Source organism: Dryobates pubescens, chromosome 4, assembly GCF_014839835.1.
Source record: "Dryobates pubescens isolate bDryPub1 chromosome 4, bDryPub1.pri, whole genome shotgun sequence".
Classification (NCBI taxonomy): Eukaryota; Metazoa; Chordata; class Aves; order Piciformes; family Picidae; genus Dryobates; species Dryobates pubescens.
The window spans coordinates 5,200,411-5,227,767 of NC_071615.1; the positions used below are offsets into that span (position 1 = coordinate 5,200,411).

The 27,357-nt window shown below is 48.9% G+C and overlaps 1 protein-coding gene across 2 annotated transcripts; it reads left to right on the forward strand.

The window, feature by feature from the left end:
• On the forward strand, positions 1–27,357 carry MICALL2 (MICAL like 2). 2 transcript variants are annotated; one of them, XM_054180361.1, is made up of 17 exons: positions 1–170; positions 7,665–7,713; positions 11,196–11,337; positions 15,296–15,456; positions 16,264–16,385; positions 16,745–17,416; positions 17,623–17,798; positions 18,617–18,692; positions 19,010–19,134; positions 19,635–19,784; positions 22,490–22,545; positions 23,047–23,170; positions 23,738–23,828; positions 24,208–24,281; positions 24,609–24,723; positions 25,705–25,751; positions 25,842–27,357. In XM_054180361.1, the coding sequence occupies exons 1-17, from the start codon at positions 28–30 to the stop codon at positions 25,925–25,927; spliced, it is 2,409 nt and encodes an 802-aa protein (XP_054036336.1). In that variant the 5' UTR covers positions 1–27; the 3' UTR covers positions 25,928–27,357. The 2 variants fall into 2 exon arrangements, with proteins under 2 accessions (XP_054036336.1, XP_009907003.2); XM_009908701.2 differs by having other exon boundaries at positions 19,010–19,125.

A 27,357-nucleotide genomic window follows, 5' to 3' on the forward strand; every position in this document is an offset into this window, starting at 1 on the left:
GCCTCCCCCAGCCCTCCCGTGGAGGCCATGGCGGCTATCCAGAACCTGCAGCTGTGGTGCAAGCAGCAGTGCGAGGGCTACCGCGATGTCAGTATCACCAACATGACCACCTCCTTCCGCGACGGCCTCGCCTTCTGCGCCATCCTCCACCGGCACCGGCCCGACCTCATGTGAGTACCCTCGCCGGGCGTCGAGGCTGATGCGTGGGCTGTCGCTTTGGCCTCCTCCACTCGCGGCCAAGGCCCCCGCTGGGCTGCGGTCAGACCACCATCCAGCTGAGAACCCCCAGCTCCCTGTCCACCATGGGCACTGACCTTCCCCACAGCCCTAGCAGAAATCCCAGCTCCCCTGGGAGATGCTCTAGGTGCCAGCAGCTGGCACCAGAAGCTCTGCTGGCACCCGGGGTGAGAATGTCTTAAGTGAAGAGCTCTGCTCTCGCTGCCTATGTGCCTTTCCCCCCTATATTTTTCCTTTCCCCCCTTTCCTCCCTCTGTAGCTGAATTACAAAGGTTTTAAATGCATCCTTTCCGTTGCAAGACAAGTTCAGACACTGATTCTTGGGGAAGTGTTTCCTTCTTCTCTGTTGGTGTTTGCCCAGGCTGGGCATTCCTCGCTCGTCCAGACGCAGCCCCAGTGCTCAGGAGTGTGGAGGCGAGGGCTATTAACCCAAGTTACAATAGAAGGGCAGGGCCCAGCAGCTGCTGGAGTCCTGCACATCACTTGTTTTTCCCATCTGGAACTCAGTCTGTGGGAGGCAAAGTGCTTTCCACCCCTTGCTGGTGCCACTGCTGGTGCCCTGTGGGTTTTGACCTGCCTTTGCCCAAATGTTAACATCTGGGAAGGTGAATTGTCAGGGAGACATCGATCCTGTTGCTAGCTGGTTTTGGTTTTACTTCTGGGCTCTTTGGACTTGGAGGTTAGGAGAATGAGAGGGAGGTCAAGGCAAGAGAAGCAGTGCCAAGATTGCCCAGCAGTATAGATTTAGGTGTTGGGTCTCTCCTAGTCACATGTATCCAGCTGGTAGAGGGCCAGAGGGGGTTTTCCTGTATTGCAGTTTTCCTCCTGTTCCTTGCGATTCTGCTTTTCCCCTCGTACTCCTAGGATAGCCTGCCACTTGGCTTTGTGGAGATCTCTCTTACAGGTGTCTCACTTCTGGTGGAAGGCCAAGGAGATCTCCTCTTGCTCTGTCTCCTCTGTTGTCTTGGAAGAAACAGAAGTAGGCTTCGGCAGCGAGAGGTTAATGTGGGAGCTTCAGACACACTTTCTCTGTAATGCCCAGTGCTTGGGCAGTCACCATGGTGTTGCTGTGCATGGCTTCCTGACATGCTGTCATGTCCATGTGACTCCAGATATTTCCTTTCCTTCCTTTGATTCACAGCCCTAAAAACACATAATACCAGGGCAGAAAGGTTTATGGTGGTGACAGCTTCCTGGGCAATTCTGGATCGTGGGTGTACAGAGGACCTCTCTGACTTGAGAGCTGGAACAATCTCGTTGACCAGTTTAGTGGCTTGTTTATAATCCTTGAACTACACATCAAGGGTTGTGGATAGCCATACTTAAATTCTCCTGTGATGAAGAGGGAAAATGTTCCTTGTGGCAGCTCTGTCTGCTCCCATTCATTTTCTTTTAGGATGGAAGTTCTGCCTGACTTTATTCAGGACCTTACAGGATCTCTTTCTGGCTGGGACCAGCTCAGCAAAGACTACCCGAAGGTCAAAGTGAGAGAAGCCTTTATCAGTGACCTCCCTGATGGGTGTCAGTAGTGTAATGCAGGAAAGCACCAGGTGTATCCTTGGCTGAGCAAAGTCCTGCTGGAAGGAAGTGATACCTTCAGGTGGCTGCAGCCAGGGCTGCCGGCTGTCACGTGTCAGATCCCGGGGCTGAATCCTTGTGAAAATGCTCCATGCATCTGCAGAAGCTTCTCTAGGTGCTGCTGGTGTAAGAGCCACCAGCGGAGAAGCACGGCAGGGTGCCCATGCGGCTTCCCAGGGGCTTGAAGTGGTTTATCCTGAGCTCCTCCCCTTGCTTCCAGCAACGATCCTCGTTGAAGCTTAACAGCATCGTATTTGAAAATAAAACTAGAAGAGGCTAATTGGTGCTTGGAGGACTCAGCTTGGAGGACTCAGCGTGTCTGCAGCAGCTCTGCTTTGTAAATTGTTTAGGAGATGGGCTTCAGCCGCGGCGCTGGAGTTTTGCAACAGCGTTTTCTGTCTTGCTTTACACAAATGGCATTCTTGGACCGAGGAGTGCAAGGGGATTCCTCCTTGCAGGAGCCTGAGAAATTCCCAGGAAAACTTCAGGCAGTTACAAAACATGGCTATAGGCACAGCTGCCTTTTGTGGGATCTATGGTTCAGAGGGGAGGCTGGTGGGGGGTCCCTCCCTCCTTCCTGTTTTCTCGCTGGAAAACATATGGAAAATATGGAAACCTCTCAAACTTGGCTGATGCATGCTATCAGTGAGCAGGGCAGGCTGTTCAAAATTAGAAATGCATTTCCCACTCACTCCCACTCACCCAAGGATGCTCTGGGAGTGTGGAGACACACACTGAATCACCATGGAAATTCACTCCTCTTTTGTCCTAGCTGCAGACTGCTTCGTAGCCAGCCTCAGGCAGGCACACACACTGCATCAAGCAGGTCCTAGCCCATTTTCCGGGGTGATGATGGAGCTCTGAGGCTCTTTCATCTGAGGGATGTGAATCCTCAAGGCAGTGTGGTGGGAGGCTGAGGTTGACAGCTGCCACGTGTGATGGCAATGGCCATGTAAGCTCTGACCATGGTTTTAGTGGCCTTGGCTTGGCCAGATGAGTTGGGAGAAGCAAGGGAGCTGTGCACACTCGCTCAGATATTAATGCCAGATGTGGAGGAAAGGTTTTGATTAGGCTGCTGCTCTTTGTCCAGGATCTTGCTCTTTCCCAGACTGTAAGCTGGTGTTCAGCTCAGCGTTCTGGGAATTGACTGGTTATGGAATTCCCCTTGGCAGCTGAGCAGCAGTGGGTGCTCATTCCTTTAGCAGCATTTCCTGGGACACTCTGAGCTCAGTGGGGCAGGATGAGGCCAACAGTCCCAGTCTGGACAGAGAGGGCCCTCACCATGCTGAGGATTAGTTGCCTACAGTCTCCATCTCCTAAGCAAAAGGCTGGGGTGAAGTAGAGCTGCTGCCACCTTGGCCTCCATGGGGTTGTGGTTTGTGTGACAGGCATAGGTGAGGGGAGAACAGTTCTGGGGTCAGGCAGCTGCTATTAGTCAACCTCATCAGCACCCTGCAGCTTGCTGGCAAGACCAGAGTAGTATGGAGAAAGCATTGTTGGGAGGAGGATAAGCACATGGGGAACATCTTTCTCTTGGGATTCTCAGCTCTGTCCCTTCTCCCCAAGCCATTTGCACCTCCAGAAAGAGCACAGCAGAACGGTCCTGTTCCCAACAGAGCGCTCTGGATTTAAACCCTCTGTTAAGAACTGTGAGCTAATAAAAAGGTGCTTCACTTTTTTCTCAGGGATCCTTTTGACTGCACATCTCTTACTCTGTATAGAAAAAAAATGTACAATAGTGCTGTGAAACAGAAGCCTTTTTGGTACCATCATGGCTCTGGCATTTTTTTTGCTCAGTCTTCTCCAAGGTCAAGTTTCCAACCAAGTCAGTGCTTGCAGCAGCAGCAGAGATTCTTCCTTTGGAAGCATGTGTGCTTGCAAAGGACTGTGGCATGCTCTGCTGCTGCTGGCTCCGTGCAGCTGGAGCAGTGGGTGGTCATGGAGATTTGTGGGCATGAGAAAGACTCATCCACTTTTTGCTAAGAGCAGGATTTTTTGGGGGGAAGCTGAAAACTTTACTTCTCTTCCCGTGCTAATCAACTCCACTCTGATTTGTTTCCAACACTGGAGGCCCTCTTGGGTCAGATTTATGTTTTTCACTTCTTCCAATTAATTCAGTTGCTTGTGTTTTCTCAGTGGAGAACTCCTGCTTCTCCATTTGTATTAGCTTTGCTTTCTAAGGATTACATTGGTCCAGAGAGCTTTGGTATTCCAAGAGAGGAGATGCAACAGCAAGATCAGTTGGCAAAAAAAAATCTTATGTGTAAACAGTTCACCTGGCTAGCTAGGTAAGGAGTGATGCTGAGGGGGCAGAAGACTCTTGAAATGACCAAATAGCCTGGCTGGTTGTACTCTCCCTAAGGGTATAAAGGTGATTTCAGGCATTTACCTTCAGACATCCATATTTTTAGGTCTTTGTTACATGACCATGCAGTGTGAAGCTGCACACACACTAGCAGTGTTCAGCGTGGGAGAAAAAGGGCAACAAGGCTGGGGAGGGGTTTGGAGCACAAGCCCTGTGAGGAGAGGCTGAGGGAGCTGGGGTTGTTTAGCCTGGAGAAGAGGAGGCTCAGGGGAGACCTTCTTGCTCTCTACAACTACCTGAAGGGAGGTTGTAGCCAGGAGGTGGTTGGTCTCTTCTCCCAGGCAACCAGCACCAGAACAAGAGGACACAGTCTCAAGCTGCACCAGGGGAGGTTTAGGCTGGATGTTAGGAAGAAGTTCTTCACAGAAGGAGTGATTGGCCATTGGAATGAGCTGCCCAGGGGGTGGTGGAGTCACCATCACTGGAGGTGTTTAGGAAGAGATGGATGGGGCGCTTGGTGCCATGGTTTAGTTGATTAGATAGTGTTGGATGATAGGTTGGACTCGATGATCTCAAAGGTCTTTTCCAACCTGGTTAATCCTATTCTATTCTACTCTACTCTACTCTACTCTACTCTACTCTACTCTACTCTACTCTACTCTACTCTACCCTACTCTACTCTACTCTACTCTACTCTACCCTATCCTGTCCTATTCTAAAAGGCACTGACCAACAACAACTCCAGTAACTCCAGTATGTTTTGTCTTATGAGTCAGCATGACCAAGGAAATGGAGCTTGCTTTTGCTCTTGCACATGGTTTCCTGCATTCAGGATGTCCCTGTTGCAGAGGCTTTATTTGGGAGTGAGGCAGAGAGCTGCAATCACATCCTTCAGCTGATTCTTTAAAAAAGCTGGTTTTCTTGCCTGACCCAAAACAGGATGGTTGTCTCTATTGTTTCACTGAAAATACTTTAGCTTGTGATTATTTTTGTTGCTCTTTTGGATCCATTGTCTCAGGGAAGGGAAATCTCTGGGCAGGAGCACTGCTTGAAGAAAAACCTCTGCACGTCCCTTTGATTTTGCACAGGAAAGAATACATGATTTAGAGGTGGGATGTGCCTTGCCTTTATGTGCTTCTTGGGGGAGTTTGACCTTTGGGTCTTATCAGTCATTCATTCCCTCCTTATCTCACACAGCAATACCAGATGTGGGAAGCAGGGAGAAGGCCGAGGCTGTGGCATGGTGGACAAACCTATTTGATGGCCTCTCTCTCACTTTTAATGTAATGCTTCACTTTCTGTGCTAAGCAGATAAAGGACCTGGCTTGCTCCTTGCTGTTAGAAGTCATGGAAAAAGTTCCCCTGCTGCGATACAGATCATGTGTTTGCCTCATGAATAGGTTGCTGTGAGGCAGCCTCACCTTGGCTTTCACACAGCTCTCCTGGCTCCTCTCAGAGGTGAGGGACTGGCTAACAAGGCTAGGTCTGCATTGCCTGTAAAGGTGCTGCCTACCAAAATGCTAAGTTGGTGCTGGAGACTCTCCTGTTTATCAGTGAGAATTTCCTCTCTGCTATCAGCCTTTCACTTAGCTCTGCCAGCAGGTACCGGGATTGTAAAGTGAAACAGGGTTATCAAGAAGGAATTGACCCTGCCTGCTTGCCTGGGCAGAAGGAAGCAGCGTTGGAGAGCAGGGCTGCCAGCCAACATTCAGTTTTGTATTCCCAGTTTAGCCAGTGACAGGCAGTTCCAAACAAAGCTGACAGTGGCTGTTTCCTAAGCGAGGGGCACGCTCTGCTCTGGCTGAGAAAGCATGCCGTGCTGTGGCTCTACTGCCAGCACCACACACTCCCCCTCTACCCCCTGCCTTCTAGCTATCCTGTCAGCTGCCCTGGGTTTTGAGCTCCCAGCACAGTGCAGAGAGAGATGGCATCAGAGCTGGAGCAGGGAGTGGGAGAGCAAATCTGGGGAGAGGGGAAGAGGAAAGTGATGTGCAGGGACAGCAGAAAGGAAGAAGGGTTGTTGACTTTGGCTTGTAACTGCAAATGATAGTTGTCTCTTCCTTTTCAGTTATTGATGGGGATTACAAATCAAAAGTGGCAGCCCTAGGGAAATGAGAATAATACTTCTACAGGCACCTCTGGTGTTATCAGCTGTGGTATTGTGTTGTGGGCGGAGGTATTTCCCAGGCAGATTCCTGGTGCTGGTTTTGTGGAGCTCTGCCAGAGGAGAAAAGAGGATCTGAAAGCAGAAGGTGTGCTGGTGGAATCCCAGCAGATTCTGAGATCAGAAGATGCAGGTGCATTGGAGAAACATGTGATACATGCAGTGTCTGAGGGATCCACACCTCTGTGGAGCTCAGGTGCCTCTGTACAGAGACAGTTTGCAAGATGGGAGATGAGCATGGATGTGAATGTTTGGAAAGTACTTCCAGGGAGGCAGTGTTGAAAATCTGGCTAGAAAGCATCACTGTATCTTTTTGTGGTGGGAGAAGATCAAGGCTTTTGGGTTTTTTTTGGGGGGGGGCAGGTGGAATTGGGGAAGGGAGGGAAGCAGGAAACCACCTCAGGAGTTAGAGGTTGCTCCTGGCTGTCTCAGCAAAACCTCTGAATCTGCATGGGATATTTTGGCATCAGCACACCCTGTCTGCAGGAGGCTGCAGGAGTCAGCCCTGGAAGTGTAGATGTGCCAAAAATGTGTTGTGCTGCCTGTGGGCAGATGGCTGTGCCTGCTGGGTCGCCTGCACGTCTCTGTCCTGGGAGGTATGGCAGGGCTGTGACTGACTTGAGCAGGATCTGTCACACTGCTCCCTCCAGAGCATCTCTGAGAAGGCAGAGAGGGAGGATGTGCTCTGTCCCCCAAACCAGTGAGGTTCAGAGAGGGTTGAGAAGCTGGAAGTGTATAGTGGTCTAACCCCAGCCAGCAACTGAGCACCAGACAGCTGCTTGCTCACTCTCACCCCAGTGGGATGGGGAAGAGAATTGGAAAGAGAAGACTCATGTGTTGAGATAAAGGCAGTTCAATCAGTAAAGCAAAAGCTGCATACACAGGCAAAGCAAAAGAAGGAGTTCACACACCACTTCCCATCAGCAGGCAGGTGTTCAGCCATCCCCAGGAGGGCAGGGATCCCTCACACACAGTGCTTACTTGGGGGCACAAATGCCATCACTCTGAACATCCCCTCCTTTCTTATCCTTCCCCCAGCTTTATATATGGAGCATGATGTCCCAGGCTGTGGGATGTCCCTCTGGTCAGCTGGAGTCACCTGTCCCAGCTGTGTCCTTTTCCAGTTTCTTGTGCCCCCCCAGCCTGCTTGCTGGTGGGATGGGATGAGGAGCAGAAAAGGCCTTGACTCTGTAAGCATTGCTCAGCAGCAGCTAAAACATCTCTGTGTTATCAACAGTGTTATCAGTACAAAGCCAAAGCACAGCCCCATACCAGCAACTGGGAAGAGAATTAACTGTGTCCAGGCCACAACCAGCACAAGGTGTAAGCAACCTGCTTGCCATCACCCACTGAGACTCTTCTCTTCTTTCTGTATTTCAGCAACTTCGACTCCCTCAGTAAAGAAAATGTGTATGAGAACAATAAGTTGGTAAGTGACTTTTAATGCTTTCCTTTTGGTCCAGTCTGTGCCCTGGCACCTTGCTTATGTGGCTTGTCAACAGAAAGCCTGCAGATGCAGTGTGCTGAGTGTGCTGTGTTCTGCTTGACTCCAGCCTTCTGATTTGAATCAATGTCCAGGCTTGGTGTGTGCTTGAAACCACCCTCAGGCTGTTCACACTTTTCACTGGCTGCACGGTGATGATTGTGTCCAGTGTGCCCTGTGGCAGCTGGAACTTGGACAGAGATGCTAGAGGTTGGTTGGACTTGATGATCTTAGAGGTGTTTTCCAGCCTTAATGATTCTGTGAAAACATGGACATGATGCTCCTGATGGATGGAGCAGGAGCTGGGAGGTAGCTGGTGTGAGTGTAGGCAATGAAGGCTGCTGGAAGGTGGAGACATCCTACAACTTCATCCTGAGGGACACTCCACTCTGGGATGGGATTTGAGTTTCTCTTCTCTCCATGAAGAAAGTGGGCAGTCTTACCTGCTCCTGCACTGGACTCAGGCATGGGCTTAGTGTTCCTAGGAGGATTTTTTCCTCCCCCTGTCCCTCACAAAGAGGCAGCAGATTAAAATGCTTCTCTTCCTTTGGCATTGCTCCACAGCTTCATGGCTGTTTGGCAGGAGCTCGGGATGTGAACGAACCACGACAGTTTACTCTGTCTGGGCTGGAGGCATGACATCCTTTGATGCAGTGAGCCATCTGAGGTGGTGCCTGTCTCTGGGGTGCTAAACCCACCCCTCCATGTGCTTAGCTTCTGCACCCCTTCAGCCCCAGCTGTGTTCCCAGTGATGTGATGGAGTATCCTCTTCCCAGGATGTGTGCTGCAGTATGTGAGCAGTAGCTCACTCTCCTTGGAGTTCAGCCCTGCGTGTTTCTCTCCTTTAGGTGAGATTCAGACCGAGTATTTTTGCCTTTGAGGTTTGGTATCTGACAGGCATCAGGGCCTTTTTGCTGTGGAGGGTCATCCTGGCCAGCATGCTGTGAAGGCCTGAGCATTGCTCCTTCCCAAGCAGGGCTGGTGTTGTCTATTCTGCTGGCAGCGTTGTTTGTTTCTGGGAAATGAGCTGTGCGAGCTGCCCCAACTGCTTGTGTGGATGAAAAGCTTCCTTGTGCTTCTGATCAAAAGAGTAGCTCCTTTGTGGCTGCCTGTGTTTTCCCCTTTGCCCTGCTCCTTCTCTTAATTTCTTCTATGTCCTTTATTGTGCTCTCTTCCTTGTTCCACCTGTTGTAGGATAACTGCTCCGTGTTGTCCTTTCTCTGATGGTATCCTGCTGCCTTAGTGCTGCTGTGAGTGGGGTTGACCCCTCTGTCTCCCTGTGTGCTCCTGGGTTGAGCATCCCTCTCAGATTGCTCTCCATCCTTGCTCTGACTGTCCTTGGGATATGTGTGTGTGGGTCTGATTTCTCCCAGTGCTATTCCTCAGTTGTTGTTCAGCTCTTCCTTGATGCCTTCACTGTCCAATAACTTCTTTTTGGGGGCTGTGTTATTCCACTAAGAAATAAAATCCTGTTTGGGCTGCAATTTGCCATATAAGGTCTTCTGCTGAGGAAGAATGTGTCACTTCTCAAGTGCCAAAACAACCAACCCTAAATCCTAGACAAATTTCAGTTGGTAGCAGATTTTTGCTAAAGGTTTTAAAAACACATAAAGAGGAGAAAGGTTTCTGGAGGCCTTGGCTGCAGTTCTGTCAGTGCTTATGGATAGTGGCACGGTGTAGCAAATACAGCAGCAGCCTGTGGCAGAGCAAAGCTGTGCCTGGCTGATTCAGATGGCCTTGAGCATATCACTTTGTTTCCTCTACACAAATTGGGAGCAGTGGCACTTAACCTCCTTAGTGAAAGCACTTGGAGCTGCACTGATGAGAGGCATTATGCAGAAATAACCTGGTGCTTCTTTAAAGGCCAACCTGGGCATGCAGGTAGAGGAGAAGGCCAACTGGGCCGTGTTAGGTGGTGATCTTGTTGGATCTCCAGGTAAAAACCAGCTCACTGGAACATGAGTATGCTGTAGGCAGAGGGAACACTACATTCTAATGCTGCTTTCTGCATTGCTCACCTGGTTCTGGCCAAACCAGTTGTGTGCATAGAGCATCCTCCCCTTTGTGGTCCAGGCAGCCTCTCCCACTTGTGCACCTGTTGCATATTATTACTCTTGGCACCCTGTGGCAGGAGGGGGCATGGCCTGTGTTGCTGCTAGACTGCACACTGGGAATGTCCAGCAAGAAAACTCCACTGGTCAGGCCAGTTGTGCAGCCAGAGCAATGGGGAGCACTCCAAAGACTATGTTAAGTACCAGGTTATGAGACAGGCGAGTGCCAGGCTGGGTTGGCAGCGATGAGGCACTGGAGGAGGGTGGCTGAAAGCAGGCTTAGTGTCAGCACAGTTACATTTTTACTGGGATACCCAGTGGAAAAAAATGGTAATTATCTTGCTCAAAAATAATGGCTGTTTGTTTCTTCTAAGCAGGAATTGCTGGCTTGCACACCAATACTGTTGTTTGTCTGGGACAGAGGTCAGATGTGGAGGGTTTTAATAAGTTCAAGTCTTTCTTTAACCCTTTCACTATGGGTTTAGGCAGTAGCCTTCCTTGTGGCTCTGTTTTCCTTTACTGTGTTGACATTTCAAAGGGGATGCTCCAAAGAGGAAGGGAAAGGGTTTTTTCCTATAAGCCAGGAAATAAGAGGGCTGCAGAAGGCCCTTAGTAAAAGCCCTCTACTGAGTTGAGCAGAGGCAAAGTTGCCTTATGTGTATTACAATTTCTTTTTGTCCTCTAATAAAGGCTCTTTGACCTGAGTTGGATCATGCAGATTCAAAGCAGAGAGGAATGTTTGCCCCAACATACATGTTAGGCAGCATGGAAATGGTTAAGCTGGAAGACAGCTAGGTGTCAGGAATTCTGCATTATTCCAGTCTGGTCTTGGAGAGAGAGAGCTCCCTCCTGCAGCCCAGCTCTTCCCTTCTTCAGATGGGGAAGAGCAGGCAGGAGGCATTAACATTTGCACAGCACTCGGAGATCAAAAGCTGCCTGCAAACACCTACCCGAGCACCGTTAGCTGGGGAGTGCTCCAGCTTGGGCTGGAAGCCTGCAAGCCAGCCTGCCAGCCTGGACTGGCACAGCCCCTTCTGCCAGGCCTGCCTCTCTGCAGCTGTGCCTGCCCAGATAGAGGCAGGCTCGAGGAAGAGCAGGGGAAGCCCAGGTGAGTTCCTGAGCAGTGAGCTCAGGCCAGCTTGCCAGGCCAGATTTTTGGCTGCCTTCCTGAATTTCTCAAGGCAGTGGCTGGAAGCCATGACTCTGCTGGTTCCTGTAAGGGCTGTAGGATATAGGAGTTAAACTGGTGCAGCTGTTCCCCAGTAGAGTTATTACTCAAATGGGGCTGTTTACAGTGGAGTTTCTTATGTGTGATGAGGAGCAGCTCTGCTGCCTGGGCTGGACAAGACCCTTTTCTTGGTTTTCTTCCTTCTCTAGGCATTTCGAGTGGCAGAGGAAGAGCTGGGGATCCCAGCCTTGCTGGAGGCAGAAGATATGGTTGCTCTGAGGGTACCAGACAGGCTGAGCATCCTCACCTATGTTTCCCAGTATTATAACTACTTCCACGGACGGTCTCCTAGTAAGTACCACATTCCCTGGAGGGGTGGGAAGGATCTGAGCTTAATTTTGTGCTTTCCTTTGTCTTCTGACAAGCTTGGAAAAGCAAAATAGACTGCATAGAGGCCAGAACTATTTCAGTGGAGGATATGAATCCTTTAGACTGCGATGCCTACAGTAGCACCATTGCTTTTGGAAGGGCACAGGGCTGTGCCTTGTCTTTCAAACTACCACTTTAACATTTACTATACAGTATAAAATTTCTTACAGTTCAACCAGACAGGAGCAATGAAAAGTTCCCCTTTGTGGCTCCCACCTCAGCTTTCCTTTCTTAAGCACCTCCAGTCCTTGCCATAAGAGAGGGCTGGTGAGAACAGAGTCTAACAAGGCTGGGCTTGTCCGTGGGGGCTGTGCCATTGGAACAGCATCCGTGGTGGATCTGGTACAGCACAGCAGTACTGATGTAAGGAAGCAGAAGAAAATGATCCACCCCCCCTAACTGGCTTAATTGTGGTACATAAAAAACATAAAAAGGGCCACAAACATTAAAAAGGCCACAAAGCTGCCAAGACATTACATTTCACATGCTGGAAAGGTGATCTGGGCTCACAGGAGCTTTATTGTAGGCTTGGTTTATATTTGGCTTTAAGCTCATAGAAGATGAAATAATACTATAAACCAATTTCACAGGTTCCCCCAGAGGGAACTTGAGAAAGTGGGACACGAGTGACTTAACTGGTTAAGGTGAATCTAGATGGGGCAGACAGATATGCATTGAGAATGTCCTACATCTTGGAAAGAGGGAGCAGCTCATTCTGGGAGCCGCCTTCAATGTCTAAACTCTTCTCCCTTCTCCACCTCATTACATAGTGAAGCAGACTTTTGCTCTCCGTCCACAACCTCTTGTTGCCCTCTCATTTTTTTTATTATTATTCTCTTTATTTATTTATTTATTTCTGGTTTTTATTTCTTTGGTTTTTATTTCTCACTTTTTTACTTCTCACTTTTTTACTTCTTTGTTTCTTTTTTCTTCTTTTTTTCCTCTTTTTTCCTTCTCTTTTTTTTCCCTTCTTCTTTCTTTTTTCTTCTCTTTTTTCCTTTCTTTTTTCTTCTTTCTTTTTTCTTCTTTTTTCCTTTCTTTTTTCTTCTTTCTTTTTTCTTCTTTCTCTTTTCTTCTTTCTCTTTTCTTCTTTCTTTTTTCTTCTTTCTTTTTTCTTCTTTCTCTTTTCTTCTTTCTTTTTTCCTTTTTTCTTCTTTCTTTTTTCTTCTTTCTCTTTTCTTATTTCTCTTTTCTTCTTTCTTTTTTCTTCTTTATTTTTTCTTCTTTCTTTTTTCTTATTTCTTTTTTCTTCTTTCTTTTTTATTATTTCTTTTTTCTTATTTCTTTTTTATTCTTTCTTTTTTCTTCTTTCTTTTTTCTTCTTTCTTTTTTCTTCTTTCTTTTTTCTTCTTTCTTTTTTCTTCTTTCTTTTTCCTTTTTTTCTTCTTTCTTCTCTTTTTCTTCTTTCTTTTTTCGTCTTTCTTTTTTCCTTTTTCCTTCTCTCTTTTTTCTTCTTTTTTCTTCTTTCATTTTTCCTTTTGTCTTCTCTTTTTTCTTTTTTTCTTCTTTATTTTTTCTTTTCTTTTTTCCCTTTTTTCTTCTCTCTTTTTTCTTCTTTTTTCTTTCTTTTTTCTTCTTTCAATTTCCCCCTTTTCTTCTTTTTTCTTTTTTCTTCTTTCTTTTTTTTTCTTCTCTCTTTTTTCTTCTTTTTTTTTTCTTTTTTTCTTCTCTCTTTTTTCTTCTCTTTTTTTTCCTTCTTTTTTCTTCTCTCTTTTTTATTTTATTTTTTCTTCTTTTTTAATTTTCTTTTTTCTTCTTTCTTTTTTACTTTCTTTTTTCTTCTTTCTTTTTTCTTCTTTCTTTTTTCTTCTTTCTTTTTTCTTCTTTCTGTTTTAATTTCTTATTTTTCTTAATTTTTATTTCTTATTTTTTAAATTATTTGTAAATTTATTTTTAATTTCTTAATGCTATTTCTTTGTTTTTATTTCTTTTTTCATTCTTTAATTATTTTAAATTTTTTTTTCCCTTCTGTTTCTTGTCTTGAAACCATTCTGATTGAAGCCAAACAGATTCCATTGTGTCTGTGTCAAGTGGTGGGAATCTGGGTCAGTTTGGGATCTTTACCCCCTCCCCCCAGCATCTTGCCTACCACGTCACCAAGCACAGCACATTTTTATAGTCTCTAGTGTCCCACAAAACACTCTGGTTACATTCCTGTAGCTGGGGTGAATGTGTGTGTTTCAGAAGGAGCCCAGCCAGGAATGTGCCCTCTGACACCAGGCAGACTCCTCACGCCACGGTCGTGCCCTTCAAATGGGCTCTAGCAGGACCATGAAATAAGCAGGACATGGAAGGCCAGAGAGGGTGAGCAGCCAGTATTTTATGAGGTCAGGTGTTCAGAGAAGAGTAGAGCTGAAGCCCCTCACCCTTCTGCTGGGCTTTGGGAATTTTGCTGGGCACATGTGGGAAGTGAGGGGGCAGCTGAAGTCTAGACTGTTTACTGTGCCTGGTCACTGTGGTAAGGTGTTTATTTGGATAGCCAGCTTTCTGGAGAGGAGGTTGCTGGGAGCTGGGCTTTCTCTCTGCTCCCTGCCCAGACTCACTATATATTTACTCTGGGTATAATCTCTTCTCAGACGGGTGGTCATTTAATTGGCCACCTTACAGTGAAGCTGTGGCTCAGTTATCCCACAAGGAGCACAGAGACATCTCATTCAGAATAGCAAGTGGTGCAAAAATAACATCCCTGTGAGACAGAGGAGGGGTCTTGTCTGCAAGAACTTCCCAGGGAAGCCTCTCTGCAGTTCCCAGGCACTGGGCATTATTCTTTGCTTGACTGAAGTGTTTTGGAGATTCTCTCTTCTCTGCTTCTTGTGGGTTCAGAGGGTTTCTCTTTCATCTGCAAGGCAGAGGGGACTGGACATCTGCAGGCTTCTTGTCAAGTCTTGAATTCCACATCAACACCACCATGGTGCTTCTAAGTCTTTGTCATTGTAGAATGACCCATTTTTAGCGGTCATTTCTGCATCCAACAAGCCTGTTTGTTCCATGAGAGTCCCAGCTGGGATGTGGGGAGGACACCCTCAGCAGTGACAGTTCAGAGTGTGCAGGCAGCCTGGAGCACAGCCACTCCCCCTGTCTTTTCAGTTTCTTAGCTGTGATACTTAACAGCAGTGCTTGTTTCACTGGTGATCAGTTCCAGCCAACCTATGGGCCAGGTACAAACCCACAGCCTTGCTCACACCGTTGATAGATGGTGTTTGGTGGTTTGTCACTGTTCCATTCCCCTCTGTGGAATTCCCTGAGAACAGCAACAACAAAAATAATGAAAAGAATCAGCAAGTTTCAGCTGAATGTTGGTAAAATTTACTTCTCATCTCTTGCCCCTCACTCCACTACAGAACTGCTTGTGAATCAAGCATGTGTCAAGTTGTGTGCTTTGCATATTTATCCATCAGGCACCTCCAGATCTTCTTGTGTTGTAAATTACTCCTAAGCCCATGGCTGGTCCTTATGTTCCTTTGAAATCATAGAATCACAGAATTGTTAGGGTTGGAAGGGACCTCAAGGATCATCTAGTTCCAACCCCCTCTGCCATGGGCAGGGACACCTCACACTAGATCAGGTTGCTCACAGCCACATCCAGCCTGGCTGCAAAAACCTCCAGGGATGAGGCTTCCACCACCTCCCTGGGCAACCTGTTTCAGTGTCTCACCACCCTCATGGTGAAGAACTTCTTCCTAATATCCAATGTGAATCTATCCATTTCTAATTTTGTTCCATTCCCCCGAGTCCTCTCACTCCCTGACACCCTCAAAAGTCCCTCCCCAGTTTTCTTGTAAGCCCCCTTCAGATACTGGAAGGCCACAATTAGGTCTTCTTGGAGCCTTCTCTTCTCCAGACTGAAAACAAATAATCCTCCTTTCTTCCTTTCTTCCAGTTGGAGGCATGGCCGGAATCAAACGTCCTTCCTCTGATCCTCAGGAGCAGCCCCTTGGGAAGAAGGCTGTCTCAGAGCCTCCTAAGCCAGTGCCACCAAAACTGCCTCCTGCCCACCCACCAGCCAGAGCTAAGCCAAAAGAAACCTCCCCGGTCACCACGGTAAGAAGTGTGTTCAGTGAGCTTGAAGTATGAGGCTAGCTCAAAGCTCCTGGAGGTGAGGACTTAGTCTCTGAAGTTTCTGCTCACTGTGGGGGATTTAACCCAGAGATCTGGTCACTGCATAGGTTCCTGGGGGAGTCATTGGAAAGCCATGAGTTAGCTGGGACTCATCCAATGTTGAATGGGTGTCTTAGGGCATGGCTATGCTGTCCCTAGGTCTTGGGGCTGGAGATTTTTAGCAGAATTTTTGCTGGAAAAGTTTGATTAAGTTCTTGGAAAGAGTTTCAAAGCAGAGTAGGGATGAAGACAAATGCTCCATACTCTGTCCTCCCAAGGCCTGTTTCATCTTGTATGAATGAGGGGTAGTGGGAGCAGGGGTTCTCTGGCTATCACATAGGATAGGATAGGATAGGATAGGATAGGATAGGATAGGATAGGATAGGATAGGATAGGATAGAAGAATTGAATTGAATTGTCCAGGTTGGAAGAGACCTTTAAGATCATCAAGTCCAACCTTTCACCCAACACTATCTAATCAACTAAACCATGGCACCAAGCACCCCATCAAGTCTCTTCCTAAACACCTCCAGTGATGGTGACTCCACCACCTCCCTGGGCAGCACATTCCAATGGCCAATCTCTCTTTCTGTGAAGAACTTCTTCCTAACATCCAGCCTAAACCTCCCCTGGCACAGCTTGAGACTGTGTCCTTCTCTCTCAGTGCATGACAAATGCTTGCCTACCTGGGAGATTCATAGCTGTATGCAGCTGTGGTGCTGCCTGCTCACCCACTGCTTCTCTCCACAGAAAGGAGTCCTGGCAGAGAGTGGCAATATCCCTAGCAGCAGCTGTGGGATCTGTGGGAGCCATGTGCACCTGGTGCAGCGCTACTTGGTTGATGGGAAGCTCTATCACCGGAACTGCTTCAGGTACAGCTTTACAAAGTGGGGCTGCAGGTCTGTGGGTCACAGAGGGACAGCCTGGTTCTTTTGGCACTGGAGGGAGAGTGGTGTGGGACTTCTTTTTTTTTTGGTCAGAGTAGAGGCAACCTGAACCTGCTTTTGACCCCTTTGCACAGGTCTCTTTTCATCCAGACCTTGTCTACTTCAGGCTGTGCCATCAGCAGCTCCTGATTGGGTGCCTGAGGAATATGCATATGGAATTTGCTGACTGCTAGTGTGCTACCACCCTCCCTGTTCTGATAGTGGAATTGTGCCTGTACTCTCAGCTGTGTGTCAATGCCTCCCAGTGCCCTGGAGGATGTTTCCTGAAACTTTTGTATCCACAGGTGCAGGCAGTGTTGGAATGTGCTTCTTCCTGGAGGCTACAAGGCTGGGCCTGAGCCTGGTACATTCATCTGTACTAGCCACCAGCAACCAGATAGTGTCCAGGGCTCTGGTCTCCGCAGCACTGGGAGCAAACCTGAGAGTACCCCAGCCCCTGCTGCTTCCAAGGTGTTCCAGAAAGCAGCAGAGCCCAAGAAAACAGAGCAGGTGTTGAAGAAACCCAGCCAGGAAGGCTTTGCCAATTCAACCATGCCATCTGCTTCATCTTCTGGAAGCTCAGGCTTCAAAAGTGTAAATACTCCATGGTCCTCTTCAGGTGTAAATAAACCAAATGACTGCAAAGGTACCACATTGGGAAGTAAACCAGAGCCCCCTAAAGGTGCCCCAGCAGGGCCTCCATGGACAAGCTCCACAACAAAAACACAGCAAGCCCGAGAAAACTTTTTTCGGTCATTTGAGCCCTCCAGCAACAAAACCTCTGAGGCCAAAACCCAAGTCCCTGCTTCTCACTGCCCTGGTAACACTGCCTCTACCAGAACCACTGCTGAGGCCAGTCCAGTGAATGCTGACAAGGCTCAGGCACGAAACCATATTATACAGGCTCTGGCTGGATCAAACACTTCTCCAAACAGGCCAGGAGGACTCAGTTCCACTGGCTCCTCAGCATCCAGCAGGTAAGGACTATTTCTCTTACCCATTTGAATCCCAAGATGATCTTTGGGATAACTTGGAGAAGTCCCTGCCTCTTTCTTCCCTTTTTCCTGACTGCTTTTGTTACTGAGCTAGAAAGACACACAGAAGCACTCAGACAGATCCTTGGAACAGAAGCCAGTAAAAGGTCCATCCTCTCAAAGACTCACTAGGTTGTTCTCTTTTGCAGTGGCAAGTTTGCCCCCACCAGTTCTCCACAGGAGAGTCCAGCTGCAAAAGCACAGTCCAGCAAAACAGGGTACACAGCACTTACACAGGAGAAGACTGCAGACCCTCCACCCAAGAGCCAGGCTGTCAACAAACCTGCTGACTCTGTGCACAAGCCAGAGTCAAAAGGCCTCAAAGGTGAGGATGGCTGATCACACCCAGCTTTGCCTGGGCACAGCATGCCAGCTTTATGCCTTCCTCTTGGCCCAGTACAGCAAATGTGTCAGTGGCTCCTGTACTTTGTACCACAGTGTAAGGGTTTTCTGGGGCTCAACATACCTCCATTTGTCCCTGTGCAATTGCTGCCTTAAGCATGGGGAGTTTTTCTTCTCTGAGGATCTCCAGGTATTTGAAGTTGCACTAGCTGTCATCAAACATTGGGATCATGGTGGATTTGAGAGGCTTAGGTAGCCCTTCCCAAGTGGGACACTTCACCAGAATTTCAGGATGATTTCACCACTGCAACTGGGGCTCATCCAGCCTCTTAGTTTGTTTTGAACTGAGCTTCCCCCATGGTGGCTGAGCAGTGGCTCAAGGGTTGGTATTCTGGGGGTACTCAGTGTCTCAAGCACTTCCAGATGGCTTGGGGTTTGGGGGCCATTAGCATTATGTATCTGCAGTTTGCTGTGAACTTGTGGGGTTTTTCTCTCTCCCCTTTCTTGCCCCATCCTTTGGTCTGAGGGCTGAACTGTTTTGTGTTACACTGCTGCTGGATGTGCCTGTCCATTTACATTGAGGCTGTGTTTCTGTAGCTGGAAGGGGCAAGCTGCCACCAAGGTTATTTACTCCCTATTGGAGGTGAATCTGTCCATGTAAAACTTGTTGAACTGATGCTGGTTTGCTGCAATAACATCACAGTATCTACCCCAGAGCATGGCTTATCTCCTAAGATCCTCCTGAGACTCAGATCTGGCTCATTCCTGTTTTCAAGCCTGATACTAGGCTCTTTTCTTTAGGAAGCATGAATGTTGGTGAAGACAAGTCTGAGAGCCCAGCAGACTGGAGATCTCGGTTGAAGCCTGTAGCCAACAAGTGAGTGTCTTGGAGCCAGAGGCTCTCCTGACAAAAGAATGGAGATGTCCATGCTTGCACCTGTGTTTGTTGCTGCGGGTCTGTGTGCACACAGGAGGGAAGAACTCCTGTGTTTTAATGCTTCTCTTTTCAGCAAGTGGATAAGAAAGGTGAAGACTTTCATTTCTGGGGAGGGAAAGCATATTGCACATCACCAGCCTCCAATTACAAAAGCATGATCACCCCAGATGGAGACCCAGCCCAGGATGTTCACATCCCTTCCTGTGGACCATTCTGCAAGAGGGGTGGTTTCCTACCTTTGTCTTTCTTCTTCACAGAGACCAAGGTGGCTCTAAGAAACCTACTGATAACTCCCAAGTGGGAACAGGGAGCCCAGCACACAAGGAGACAAAGCCAAGTCCATTAGCTGTCCCATCAGCAAAGCAGGACTCTGGTATGAAGGGTATAAGCTTTGCCTTCATTTTGCTAGCCAGGCAGGGGCCAGGGATTAGTGCTGCAAGGCAGATGGAAGGAACTTGGTGGTGGTGATTGTGACTTGCTTTCATGAAGTTTTGCTCTCTGCACCTGCTTTGGCCCTGTGGTGCTGTCCCCAGGGAGATGGACTCAGTCTTCACAGGGTGCCCCTCTGCAAGACAGCTAGTGAGATCTCACTTTCTCTTGCATAGATGTGTAATGGTGAGACATCTTGGTGATAATTGCCAGCTGTTTGTCCTTCTCCACCCTTCTCTTGTACTCTGACTTCTCTCATAGTCTGACCTTGTATTTGATGGCTTCTCTCTCTTGTCTTTGGGCTTCTGCCCCTTGCTATCATCAAGAGAGGAGAACTAGGTCTAGAAATGAAGGTGGCTAGCGGTGAGTGCCAGAGATGCTGGGCAGTAAAGGGATTTTTATGACATGAGTTGAAATTTCTTACCCCAAAACTGTCTGTACTTCTTAATGCAGCTTCATCTGGTGGATTCATGAAGAAGAGATTGATCCCCAGCTCAGATCTTATCAAGAGCTGTCAGAATTCAGAGCAAAGTTGTGAAGACCCTGGAGGCTCTGCCAAGAAAGAGAAAGAGGGCAACCAGCTGAAGAAGAGCACTATTACATGTAAGGTCTCCTCTGCCTTCATGAGAGCACTTCCTTCTCTGCACTGTCAGGCTACAGCCTGGGAGATGTCCCCTAGTTTTCTGTGGCTAAGCCTGTGACTGTTGTCATGATGGAAAAATCTGTCTCATTAATTTTTATTAGCCAGCTTGACCTAAGCAGGAACTGGTGAAGCCAGAGAATTCAGTGGGAAGGGAAGAAATTAAATCAGGGATTTGTCAAGGTCACTGCCCTGTCATTCTTCATACTCAAAGCTATGAAGGGGACCACCTCCTAATTCAGGGAACTGAGATCTAGTTGATGTCTCTCTTCCTCTGCAGTTGAGTGGCTTTGGGAAATTAAAGGAATGCAGAGAACTATCAGCCAGAGACTCCAGCTGGCAGGACCCATGGTAGCAGCAGCCAAGGCTGTTGCTCCTTGGACTTTCAGAGATGTCCTAACCAGTTCTGACCAGCTTGTCCCTACTCTTAATCTAGTTTCTTACTTCTGTATGTTCAACCACAGCTTAGCTGTGTACCATTATTCCTTTGTCCAGTTGTCCTTGCTCCTACCTATCCCACCACAATGCCAATGAGATTCCTGGGACTCACCTGATGCTTGCTGCTGTCCCATTTGCTCAGCTCGCTTTCCATACCCCATCTTGCTCTGTCTTACCTGTTTGGACTAGAGAGTCCTCACAGCAGGGCTCAGCCCTGACTCTGTGGTTTGTCTCAGAGCAAACTGCGTGGGTCCCAAAGGCTTGGTGGCCTCATGCTTTAGTGTTTGTTAGCGGGTTCCAGCACTGTGCTTGGCCTACACCTCTGATAGCTCCAAAGCATTCAAGCTCCAATTGTGTTGTCTGCCTCAAAAGTTTAGCATGTCTCCACTGCCATCATTTCCCCAAAACTTTCCTTCTCCTTCTTCCTCAGCCAGAAGGTTCAGCAGTGCATCTGCCCCAGGGTAAGGGAGGCTGAGGTCACATCTGTCGTTCTAAATTTAATGATTGCTGTTGGGGAGTTTCCACTATGGGAAATGTTCTTAGCAGTCTCACCCCATGTTTCATGTGTCTACAATTCTGCCACCTGAAAGGCTGTCCTCTTGCTGCTGTCACTTGGCAGCCTGTGGTTTAAGGACAGCTCCTCTGTGTAGGTCTTCACCTCGGGACTCAGAGGCGATGAGCTGCCTGTCCTGCCCTTAGCCCTGTGTGTGTCACACGGTGCTGTGGATGGTGAACATTTTATTTGTGTCCTTTGGTGTAGCTAGTGCTTCCTGTTGAGAAAAGAGGCTCCAGGGTTTTCTTGCCAACTGTCCTACTTCCTCTTTGCTGGCAAGCATCCAACCTATTCTGTGTCTGTTAAGACACAAGTTGAAGATATATATCAGAGACATCAGATCCTGAGCTGGTCAGGAGAGTGTCATTTTACTAGCTGTTCCCTTTCAGTGACCTCAGTCTTCTCATGACCAAGTGATGCAGCTTCCTGCCTTGGTTGGAGGTGCTGCTGAGGTCACTCAGAGCCTGGAGATGCAGGGCTGAGCTGGGAGATGGAGGTGTTGTTCTGGCAGCAGCAGCAGACTGCTTGTGGCAGGCCAGGTCTCTCTCAGAGGAATCTGTAAGAGAAGTGTGAGTTGCAGGAGGTGTACAGGGCAGCAAATGAGCAGCATCCAGATGGAAGAGTTACCCTGACAGAGGCCAGCAGTGCAGGGACAACACAGCTGACTGCCACATCCAGCATCTTATCCTTTTGCACTCTACCAAGCAAACACAACAGAGCAAGGGCTGGGGAGCCGGAGAGCTGTCCTTGAACTCTTCCTCTAGTCAGCAGCAATTGACAGAGACTCTCATGAGGTTCCCCAAGTCTCTCTCTCCTGTCTTTCTCCTTGTGTGTGCTGAGCCTTCAGTGCTGCTGCCTTTCTTGCAGCCATGCTCTTTTGATACTGGAGTCTTCCTTCCTTATCACATCATCCACGTACACCTCTGTTCTCTCTCTCTGGTAATTATCCAGCGCAGCCCCTCGGGTATCCGAATACCTCACACTCTTCTGTAGTTATCCTTGCAGCACAGTTGGGCAGAGGAAGCTGAGGCACAGTGGAACAAATACCACATTGCTTAAGGATTGATTTTAATAGGTGTCCAGGGCCTAAATAATGTTTTGTAGTGGGGCCCAAGGGACTTCTCACCTAGAAAGTGTTTTGTGGAAGAAACTAAACCTTAGTTTCCCACACCTGTGCTAAGGTCCCCTAGACCATCTTTGTTTCATCAGTATTTACTGATACTTCTTTGTACAAGAGCACTAGAGGGGCATTTTTAAGTATATCTTGGTGTTTCCTGCAACAGCAACCCAACATTTGTGTCCTGTCCTGTGCAAGCTTAGTGAAGAGTGGGGTTTGCCACGATAAATCTCTTTGATTTCCAACAAGGCAATGACTGAACGTGGAAGTCAATATTCTCAAGTGCAAGGCCCCAAGTCCCACCTGAGTTTGGTGACTACCTGTGCCCTGGGGATGAAAGCAGCACCCTCTGGCTGGAGGGTATCTTGAGTGTCCAGCCCCAAGGAGTAAATCAGGCTGTGTTGTTTCCTGGGGACACAGCTCTCACTTTAGGCAGTCAGTGCTGTGTGTTGGGTGGTGAGGACCTGTTGTGCTCTCTGCTGGTGTAGGCACTGTCCTACCACAACCTTTTTTGAATCTTTCTTGTGGTGTTCTTTTGTTTGTTTTTTGCTCTCTTCTAGTTACACCCTCTGTTCCAAAAAGCATCCAGAGGCCTGAGGCAGTGTCCCCAACGAAGGTATGGCTGAAAACCAGGAGTGAGTGGAAGGGGCTGGGGTTGTTGGCTCTCCTGCTGGAATGCTTACCTACATATGTCCCAGTTTGTTTTATTGGGAGGCTTTATTTGAATTCCCAGGGTGAGAAGTTCTGTGGCAGAGACAAGGTGGAGAGAATGATGGTTATTTCTCATGCAGGGCACAAGGGAAGCTGGGATAAGGCAGAGCCAAACAAAACTCTGGTAGAATTCTGCATCCCCTAGCAAGGGAGGGAGAATGGCTGTGGATTGAGAAGTGTGCCTACATGTTGTCACTCACAGTGGGTATGCCACAGTGCTGTGACATTGCAGTGGCCACCTCTCTGCTGTGAGCAGCCAGCTCTGCATTTCTGCTGACTTGGCCCTTCCAGGACACAGCTCTGCAGCTGGGCTCCTTGTGTCATTTCCCACCTCTTTTGGGGCTGTGACCTCAGCAGGCGGTCTGAGGGCACTGAGCTTTATGTGGTCTTACATTTCTTTTCCCAGCTGCACCCAGATTACCTCCCTGAGGAGAAGATCCAGGAGAAGGTGTGTGATATTGAGAAGAAGCTGGATGAGCTGGAATTGAAAGGAGTGGATCTGGAGAAGAAGCTGCGTGGCTGTGAGGGAGGTAAAGGAGGCTGAGTTCTGTTACAGTGGGGAGGTGTGAGGCTCACATCCTACCCCTGGGTGTTCTTGACTCCATTTCAAGGAGCTCACTCTACATGTGAGACACCAGGCTGCCAGAGGTACCTGGTATATCAAGATAAAGCCCTGGGAATTTTGAACCCACGCTGGCTGCTCCCTAACCAATAGTTTGGGCAAGGCCTTGTGTTTATTTGGCTGAGAACCGGGGCGTATGGGGCAGGGGGAAGGCTGCTATTGATCTGCCTTTTGGATCCTAAGCCAGACTGGCTGTCAAGGCTGGCTCCAGTTTTGCAGGGCTTAGTGGGTTCTTTTGGAATGGCAGTGCTGAGCCAGCCAGGAAGATGAGCTGGGTGTTCTGTGGCAGAGTAACTGTGAGCATCTTCCTTGAATCTGCAACCTTTCCCTTGCATCCAGGGGTACCAACAATGAGCTGTTTCCACTTGAGGTTGCCTGTGGCTCATATAATTGATCTTAGTCATTGTGCATTTGAGCCAGGGAGACTGAACTGATGCAGCTTCTGAAGGAGTCTTGCTTTTTGTCTCCTTTACAGATGAATCTGAGGATGCCCTCATGGTGGAGTGGTTCAAACTGATCCATGAGAAGCAGCTACTACTCAGACAGGAATCAGAGCTGATGTACAAGTAAGTACCACCAGAAATGTCACCTGTCTGCTTGTACACCTCACCTGTGAGCAGCAAGCAAGGAAAGAGAGGGGCAGTGTCAGCCAAAAGAAGTAATGTGCCAGTTGGTGGGATGAGGGAAGGCTTGAGGACCTCTCTAGGAGAGAAGTTCCTGAAGTACTGGCTGATGGGCCTTTGAGCACTGATGAGCACCCAGGGTCTGTGGTGGATTTGTGGGGAGGGTAACTTTACAAACACGACAGAGGGAGATTTCCTCCAACCCACCAGCCCTAGCCAGGAGATGGACACTGCAGAGATGAGGCTTGAGCATGATCTGGGGAAGAGTCCAGCCATGGGGCATGGAGGGGCAGTAACTCATCACTTCTGTGGTCACTTCCAGAATGAAACAGCAGAAGCTGGAGGAGCAGCAGTGGAACATTGAGACAGAGCTGCGACGCCTCATGAGCAAGCCAGGTAAGGACCAGCCTCACCGAGAGTCCTGCTGGCCTCTTCTCTGCATTGCAGACCTGAAATGTCCTTCAGATCTGAATGATACAGCCCAGGGATTCAGTTTCACTGTGGGGTATCTCCTCACTGTGCTGTGGAGCTGTCAGGTGTAGACTCCCTGTGACACCCCCACCCACCTGTGCTCTCTGGACGGCTGTGAGGTGTGCCTCTGAGCGTGAGGATAATAAAACCAGGGCATATGAGAGGGACTTGCTGGAGCAGGGTGGAGTCAGGAGTCCCAATGGGGAGCTGCTCACCTATAGCTGTGACATGGCTTTCCTTTGTCTTATGTAGAGGAACTGAAGACAGCCAGGGAGAAGGAGCGAGAGAAGCAGCTGCTGGACTCATACCTGAACACGGTCAATGATCGCAACAGCATCGTGGAGTGCCTGGATGAGGACAGGATCAGGTGAGGGCCCTCAGGTGGCAGGAGAGGAGCCAAGAGCAGGGATGATTTCCACTGCACTTCCTCCACTGCCCAAGCTGTAGGGGTGGATGAATGGCTGTAATCCAGACTTCTGCTCCACGAGAGGTGGGTGGTGACCTGTCACCAACCATCTTGTCCTAAATGCTGCTGTCATTGCTTCCCTGGCAGCTGTTAGGAACTGAGAGCAGGACCACAGCCTCGTTCAGTGCTCTTTCAAGCTAATGCTGCTCTGAGGACAAGGGCTATAAAGATGTAGAAGGCAGGGGGAAGGGAGGGAGAGGCTGGAGATGAGAAGAGTGGAGGCAGAAGAGGAGCTGCAGGGGGATTCTGGGAACATGAAGCTGGGAATGTGTTTGTCTGCTGCAGCAAGTGAAAGAACATCTGTTAGCCAAGAGATGGATCCTCCCCAGGTTCAAAGGAAGGCTGCCATGTCAAGTAGCTGGATTTGTGCCTCCTGTTTCTGAGAGCAGCCTCCATTTCTTGACCTGAGGGCACTGACTCCAGCACCAGGAGTCTAGTAATGCCTACACAGTTTTGGCTCTGACCTTGCCCAGGCCCAAGGAGACAGTAGTGCATTTGTCCCCAGTTTCAGTGAGCATCTCTGCAGCACCAAGCCACTGGTGTCTGAACCTTTATTTATCTCCTTGGGTGTGGTGGTGTCTCACAACTCAGTGAACTGGGATGATTCATAGACCAGCTCAGGGAAGGGCCTCTGTGGTGCAGTGCTAGACTGCCACTGGCTGGAAATCCCCACCCAGTGCTTTGCTTTCAAGGGAGCCAGATCCAATTTGCTCATGTCTAGGACTTCTCAAGCTGGGTGGTTTTTCTTTCTGCATGCTTCTCAGGGTGTGCTATGGAGGTTGGCCATTTCTGACTGGGGGATAACAGTAACAGTAGTCTGCATGGTTTGCAGTATCCATGAAACATGGCAGAGTTTTAGAGTGTCATGCTGTTCCATTACAGAGAGCAAGAGGAGGATCAGATGTTGGCAGACATGATCCAGAAGCTGGGTAAGGGCCTTTTCTACTCTTACAGGGCAGCACTGAGTGGCACTGAGGCTCTGTGTCTCACCTGCTCTATATCTGTTCCTTGTCCTGCAGATGGATCTCTCGAGAACCAGGAGCCAGAGAAGAAGGAAAACAAGTTCTCCTTGTCCAAAATATGGAAGAAAAAAAATAAGACTTAAAGCTCAGGAGTGATGTTGCTTTGCCCAGTGGCCCAGAGTGGTCCATGAAAGGTATGTTCCTTCCAGGGTTCCTGCAGTACTGTGACAAGGCTTCTCAGCTTCTGGAGCCTGCAGATCTGCGGACCAGAGGGACAGTGTGAATCCCCTCTGGCTCTGGTATGGGGCCCAAGGATAATTTTCCTAGAAGATGGACTTTGAAGACTCTTTTTCTCATTTTGGATCTAGCTCAGAGCTGGCTTCAGCCTCTCTGGCAGCTCAAGAGGGCAGAGCTCTCTTTGCCCATCCATAGCTCAGGTCACTGCAGTCCTGAGCACGATACTGCATGGCACCCCATGGTGCCCCAGCCCTGTCAGCCAGGGCTGCACCACAGACACACTGCTCTGCAAAAAGGCCATTCTGCCTTTCCTCCTCCCTCCCTGCCTGTGCTGTGGCTCTTGGGCCAGCACCAGAGACACAGAGAGGGAGGTGCTGTAGGGCAAGAGCAATTAAGGGTCTGTCCCTTAATACACCAGTGCAAACTGGAGCTGCAGGCCCCACAGCTAGGGGCAGGCAGGGACAGAACCACCTCTGTATCTATGGGGTGGGATGTCCTAGGCCCACAGCAGTCTCAGCAGTAGCACTCTGTTTGCAGACCTCCTTTTGGGAGTTGCTGTAGGCTAATTGCTCAAAGCAAGGAGGGATTGCCCACCACTTCATTCCCTCTGTGGGGGAGATTTGTAGCTTCCTTCTTTCTCTGACTGCACAGTGAAGCAGGGTCTGTGGCCCATCCTGGTGAAAAATGAACAGAAGTCTTCTTTAAACAACCTGGTGCTATCTGGGAGCAGAAGGGAATTAAATGGGTTTACCTCACCCATGACTCTTCTGCATGGCTCCAGTATTTCAGTTCCTGAGGCTCTGTCTCTGGGCAGCCAGCGCCCTCAAGGGGTGCTGTGGTTCCCCGTGGTGAGACCAGGAGAGTATGAGCAGGTCCTGGGCTCTTGGCAGTGAGTCTTCCTACTCATCCTTCAGTCCAATGACTGCAGCCAGACCCCTGCCCAGTGTGGCAGCATCCTCTTTCCAGGCAGCATCCTCTCTTCCAAGGCAGCCTGAGGAGCAGAGATGGAGACAGGCAGAGAAAGATCAGCTTAATTCATGATGCTTCTAGCCATGCTATGTGTGGACTTCCCTCCTCCTTCCAAGCCAGATACTTTGGGGTTTCTGTGGGCCCTGTCTCCAGCAGGGCCTGGGGTTTTGCCCAGAGGGGGTTTGCTGCCCGCTGTGCCCGGTGGCAAAGCAGAGGCGATGCGTCCCTTACCCACGAGGTGGCAGTGGGACTCTCTGTCCCAGGCAGCATGCCCTGGGCAGCACAGGGGTGTGCTCTGTGAGGTACCAAGTGCTCCAGGGGGCTCCTGGTGCCCACAGTGTGTGGTGTGTGTGTACATGTGGTGGGA

What these genes read in the sequence shown, in the direction of transcription:
- MICALL2 (XM_054180361.1), top strand. Translation starts at nt 28, where the DNA reads ATGGCGGCTATCCAGAACCTGCAGCTGTGGTGCAAGCAGCAGTGCGAG. An exon ending in CGGCACCGGCCCGACCTCAT is followed by an intron (nt 171 to 7,664) that starts GTGAGTACCCTC and finishes TCTGTATTTCAG; the next exon opens with CAACTTCGACTCCCTCAGTA. An exon ending in CTGGATGAGGACAGGATCAG is followed by an intron (nt 24,724 to 25,704) that starts GTGAGGGCCCTC and finishes GTTCCATTACAG; the next exon opens with AGAGCAAGAGGAGGATCAGA.